Genomic DNA, 6536 nt, shown 5'->3' with positions numbered 1-6536 from the left:
AAGATCTCAAATTTGGACTTATCAGACCAAAGGACAGATTTCCACCGGTCTAATATCCATTGCTCGTGTTTCTTGGCCCAAGCAAGTCTCTTCTTATTATTAGTATCCTTTAGTAGTGGTTTCTGTGCAGCAATTCAACCATGAAGGCCTGATTCATGTAGTCTCCTCTAAACAGTTGATTTTGAGATGTGTCTGTTACTGAAACTCTGTAAAGCATTTATTTGGGCTGCAATTTCTGAGGCTGGTAACTCTAATGAACTTATCCTCTGCAGCAGAGGTAACTCTGGGTCTTCCTGATTGACTCAAACACATTAAGAAGGAAAGAAATTCCACAAATTAACAAGGCACACCAGTTAATTGAAATTCATTTAAATGCATGCCAAGTGTGCAAAGCTGCCATCAAGGCAAAGGGTGGCTACTTTGAAGAAACTAAAATATATTTTGATTTGTTTAACACTTTTTTGGTTACTACATGATTCAGTGTGTTATTTCATAGTTTTGATGGCTTCACTATTATTCTACAATATAGTAAATATTAAAAGTAAGGAAAAACCCTGGAATGAGTAAGTGTCCAAACCTTCAACTGGTACTATATTTACCTATGACAATTCTGACTAGTCTTATTTATACTGTTATGTAGATCATAATTGGTCTTTAAACGACGCAAAGAAAATACTAACTACACTATAACGTTATTGAATTGAGCAGTCCTGAGCGGCGAGAGCAAGTCCAACTGTACTTACTTCAAATCTGCCATCTAGACCCTCTGCCAAAATAAAGGAAACACCAACATAGAGTGTATTAATTGGGCGTTGGGATACCATGAGCCAGAACAGCTTCAATGCACCTTGCCCTAGATTCTACAAGTGCCTGGAACTCTATTGGAGGGATGCGACACCACTCTTCAACAAGAATTTCTATAATTTTGTGTTTCGTTGATGGAAAGCGCTGTCTCAGGCGCCGCTCCTGAATCTCCTATAAGGTGTTCAATTGGGTTGAGAACGGGTGACTGAGGCGGCCATGGCATATGGGTTACATAGGTTTCGTGTTCATCAAACCATTCAGTGACCACTTGTGCAATGTGGACATAGCCATGGAAGCCAAAATAATGCCCAGAATAATGGCCTGCCCAGTATTTTTTACATGACCTTTAGAATGATGGGATGTACATTGCTTAATAAAATCAGGAACCACACCTGTGTGGAAGCACTACCTTTCAATATACTTTGTATCTCTTATTATATTTACTCAAGTGTTACCATTATTTTGGCAGTACATTCCATGACATTGATAAAGTACACTAGTGCCATCTACTGGTAGTATAACTGAACAGCATGACATTGATAAACGCTCACATGAACCTATAAAGATGACATTTGACAGACAAGATTGAGGCTTTAGAAATGTGTCTCAAAACAATTTATTCATACAATAATCAAACTTATATCCTTTGATAAATATGTACAAAAACCACGCATTGCTGCAATCATAGAGATGAATCTACAACAACAATTGAGAGTGTATTCCTTTGCCATTTCACTTGTCCATATCCACATGAATTGCGCTAGGCAATCCAAAGTCCACATTACTGTCCAATGGAGACCGACTGGTGATTGTATAACAGGCCACAGAAAGGTCCGGTTGATGATGCGTTTCCTGTTCAAAGAGGTTGACCTTTCTCAGCGCTTCCTCTTAGCTTCAAACTTGTAGACAGCGGAGGCATTGATCGTCTCGTTGCTCACCTTCACCTTCTTGTTCTTATCCTGGACAGAGGAGACACCATAGAGATGTAATACTTTTGCACATTCTTATCATTTAGTGTGCCACCGTATTCTGTGGGAGACACACACAAGCACAACGAGGACCAAAGAAACCTCCTATAAAGTTAACAAGCAGGCTGTTCTTTCTAGAAGTAGATGCCCCCTTTGGGACAGTGGATAGAGTCGAATAGATTAGAACAGAACACAATTTAAAAGCCTAGAATTAAGCACAACTTTTCCACCAGAGGGGGGGAAACGTACCTTTGGCTTTGCTAACATGTGAAGCGCCTAGAAATACCCCATCAATACAATTATCATGAGGAAATCCATGTCTTTCCCAACGACCGTCTTAAGCATTACAAATAATTACGTTTATATGGCTTGTAGTCATCTCCTACTCACGTGTAGGTTTTTGCGTGTCTGGATCTTCTGGCCAATGACAAACATCTTCATCTCCCGGTCAATCCGCTGGGACAAGATCTTATACTGGTGCCTCCTCTGTCTGGCCAACTTCTGCAGAGAGGAAAACACACACAACCATCAATACATGCAACCGAGAAATACTCTGTACAGAGTTGAATAACCACACACCACCATAATTGATAAATGTGAGAAATCTTGTGAATTCATGCTAACAAAAAGGCCTTAAAATGAGAGACTGGAATGGTCAAAAAAAATTGCAAACTCGACCCACCAGGTGCCCTGGGCGAGCTAAAACGAATGTACCCATTGCTGAGGATCAGTGTGGCTATCAGGCTACACATGGACACTCCTGACTGACCTTTATCACGAGAGGCTCCACGGCACCCTGGATGGTCTGGCTCTCCAGCGTATGGAGGGTGGGCCGGTTGTACACTCTGTCCACCAGCTCAGGAACTGTATCCAGGTGGCTGGCCAGGTCAAAGTCTGCTACTGTAGTGGAACACAAAACCAGGAGATATCAGGGCTCTGTCAGTTTCAGATGGTCTTTAAAAACAGTCTTCAGTTAAAAGGAAAGATTCACCCATTTTGAATGTTATTTCGTATTTGTGCATCTCTGAGCGATGTTCTATAGATTCCCGGGGACATATCATGTTTTCATGTGTATCGGAGCTACCTGATCCCAGATCGGCTCTCCTATTCTTAGACGCTTTATGAATATGGGCCCTGATTCCTAGGTGTACAAGAAGAATGTCTGTACGTATGATGAAAGTGGGAGTTAATGGCCTTCTGTATGAAATATCCAACGCAATACTACAAAATAACACTGCTCAGTGTGTATATACAGTTGAAGTCGGAAGTTTACATACACTTAGTTTGGAGTCATTAAAACCTATTTTTCAACGCCACAAATTTCTTGTTAACAAACTATAGTTTTGGCAAGTCGGTTAGGACATCTACTTTGTGCATGACAAGTCATTTTTCCAACAATTGTTTACAGACAGATTATTTCACTGTATCACAATTCCAGTGGGTCAGAAGTTCACATACACTAAGTTGACTGTGCCATTAAACAGCTTGGAAAATTCCAGAAAATGATGTCATGGATTTAGAAGCTTTAGAGGCTAATTGACAACATTTGAGTCAATAAGAAGTGTACCTGTGGATGTATTTCAAGGCCTACCTTCAAACTCAGTGCCTCTTTGCTTGACATTATGGGAAAATCAAAAGTAACCAGCCAAGACCTCAAAAAAATGTATAGATCTCCACAAGTCTGGTTCATCCTTGGGAGCAATTTCCAAACGCCTGAAGGTACCACATTCATCTGTACAAACAATAGTATGCAAGTAGAAACACCATGGGACCACGCAGTCATCACACCGCTCAGGAACGAGACGTGTTCTGTCTCCTAGAGATGAACATACTTTGGTTCGAAAAGTGCAAATCAATCCCAGAACAACAGCAAAGGACCTTGTGAAGATGCTGGAGGAAACAGGTACAAAGTATCTATATCCACAGTAAAACGAGTCCTATATCGACATAACCTGAGAGGCTGCTCAGCAAGGAAGAAGCCACTGCTCCAAAACCGCCATTAAAAAAAAGACATTACGGCTTGCAACTACACACGAGGACAAAGATCGTACTTTTTGGAGAAATGTCCTCTGGTCTGTTGAAACAAAAATAGAACTGTTTAGCCATAATGACCATCGTTATGTTTGGAGGGAAAAGGGGGAGGCTTGCAAGCCGAAGAACACAATCCCAACCATGAAGCACGGGGGTGGCAGCATCATGTTGTGGGGGCACATTGCTGCAGGAGGGACTGGTGCACTTCATAAAATAGATGACCTCATGAGGCAAGAAAATTATGTGAATATATTGAAGCAACATCAAGACATCAGCCAGGAAGTTAAAGCTTGGTCACAAATGGGTCTTCCAAAATGGACAATGTCCCCAAGCATACTTCCAAAGTTGTGGCAAAATGGCTTAAGGACAACAAAGTCAAGGTATTAGAGTGGCCATCACAAAGCCCTGACCTTAACCCTATAGAACATTTGTGGGCAGAACTGAAAAAGCGTGTGCGAGCAAGGAGGCCTACAAACCTAACTCAGTTAAACCAGCTCTGTCAGGAGGTATGGGCCAAAATCCACCCAACTTATTGTGGGAAGCTTGTGGAAGGCTACCCAAAAAGTTAAACAATTTAAAGGCAATGCTACCAAATACTAATTGAGTGTATGTAAACTTCTGACCCACTGGGAATGTGATGAAAGAAATTAAAGCTGAAATAAATAATTCTAACTATTAATCTGACATTTCACATTCTTAAAATAAAGTGGTGATCCTAACTGACCTAAGACAGGGAATTTATACTAGGATTAAATGTCAGGAATTGTGAAAAACTGAGTTTAAATGTATTTGGCTAAGTTGTATGTAAACTTATGACTTCAACTGTACAATGCTTGGTGTTTGTATTGATGTATTCCTCTACCTTCTTGCTTTGAGTCCAAGTAGAAGGTGTGCCCGTTTTTCTGTTTGCCATCAGCGTCCAGGAGATGGAGTTCTGATTTCAACCTCTCAATTTTCTGAAGGCAATTCAAAACACTTAAGCCTGCACTTTCACCACTGTATACCATCATTGACAACTTCAGTGATTAAACAGAGCGAGCACAAGAAAGCAACAGTCTGCACGTTGCACTCCACGGGATAAATTAACAGTTGATGTTGTTCAATTGCTTTTCATAGGCTCTTATTTGTGCTGACTGGCATAGATTCCCCTCACAATTTCACACTGTACATATTCACAGCCCATTCATTTATCTAATCATACAGCTAAAAGGAAATAAGTTCATTCAAGAACATAAGGAACAGTTTATTCAAGTTTAAACGGCACCACACTGAGCTCTTACCTTGCCCTCAGCCACTCTCTTCATCTCTACATATCTGATATCCTGCGTCCTCATCACCTTCCTCTGTTCCTCTGTATTCTCCTCCTCTGTTCCTTTAGCCTTATTTGCCACATGCACTCCATCCTTTCAGAACACAAGAGGACCAGAGATGAGGGGATTTTATTATCAGACCGCAGAAATGGCACAACCATTAATCTATCACGTTTTACATTCATTCTTATACCAGCAAGGATGAAATATGGACATGGTATGACAGTCAAACATGAAATGACCGTATAAGCTAGCTATTGTATTAGCCTGAGTGCCAGTCTGTTTGTGCCATCATGCCAACTGATCATCACACCTGACAATGAGCATGGGAGTTGGCAAGTGCACAAACAGATCTGGGACCAGGCTACTCCTGTATAACCTGGTCCCAGATCTGTGAGGTCTTACTCCGTTGTGTTTGGCTTGACAATGACCAGAGGAGTTGACAAGACAGCACAAATCTGGGACCAGGCTAAGCAACAACCAACGAGTGATGATTTACCTTAAGCTGAGAGCTGACCATCTTAAAATAGAACTCATCAGGGTTTTTGTCCAAGGCTTTTTTACGCAAAGCAGCAAGGGTGTTCTGTTTCTTGTGGTAGTCACTGAAAATGTCAAAACAAAGCGTATAAGATCAGCAACCAAATCAAATCTGTACATGGACCACAGATATCTAGCTGTGTAGCTTATGTGACAGTTCAGCAAAGGTGTGTTACTAGAATAAGCATGAATTAGATCGACTTACTCCGCACGAAGTTTGTAATCCTTTTTCTTTTCAAGATGTCCCAGATGTTTTCTGAAAACAGGCTGTGGCACAAAATGAAAGATTATTAACATTAGTTATTACAGTAGGCAACAGGAACCAAATTCACATTGTCATTAACTAGTTAGCAACATAATGCTACATGTCAACAACCACCAATCACACCAGTCAATACTTTACACATTGGTAGCTGTACAAACAATAGCATTGCTACCTGGAAAGTTAACGCGTTAGCTAACTAGCGATAGTGACTAGCTAACGTAACAACTATCTCATCCTTACCTGGGATCTTTCTTTGTGATTTTTTTGTTGGGATTTCAATGCCTTTCTAAACGACGACATATTGCCAATTTTCTAAGTAAAAAATCTATAATGTAGACAGTTCTACCTAAAACAATCAACTGCCTGACTAACTACAAAACCAAGATGCAAATGCCTCAAAATTCTCCCCTAGTAAAACACGTGGGTATACAAGAAGCGCTACTTCACTTTTCATTTAAGAAGATTCGATATTTCTTCGCTCTCTGCTGGCAACCATATGTGGTACAAATCAAACCTATGATATTATGGTGAGCTCTCTTGATGTTATGGTGGGTGAAATGAGTGATGACGAAATATTAATATATGTTTAGAATTTCCGTTAGTGTCATTATTCATATCAAC

General features: G+C 40.5%; 1 protein-coding gene across 1 annotated transcript; it reads right to left on the bottom strand.

The window, feature by feature from the left end:
* Positions 1–1404: 1404 nt before the first annotated feature.
* On the bottom strand, positions 1405–6536 carry LOC106605134 (probable U3 small nucleolar RNA-associated protein 11). Its single transcript, XM_014200480.2, has 8 exons — positions 6156–6536; positions 5856–5917; positions 5613–5715; positions 5084–5206; positions 4666–4759; positions 2542–2672; positions 2163–2273; positions 1405–1763 (listed from the first exon to the last, which is right to left on the bottom strand). Exons 1-8 carry the CDS (start codon positions 6213–6215, stop codon positions 1680–1682), a joined length of 768 nt encoding a protein of 255 aa, XP_014055955.1. The 5' UTR covers positions 6216–6536; the 3' UTR covers positions 1405–1679.

The sequence above is a fragment of the Salmo salar genome, chromosome ssa05, assembly GCF_905237065.1.
Source record: "Salmo salar chromosome ssa05, Ssal_v3.1, whole genome shotgun sequence".
Classification (NCBI taxonomy): domain Eukaryota; kingdom Metazoa; phylum Chordata; class Actinopteri; order Salmoniformes; family Salmonidae; genus Salmo; species Salmo salar.
This window is presented reverse-complemented; position numbering and strand designations above follow the sequence as displayed.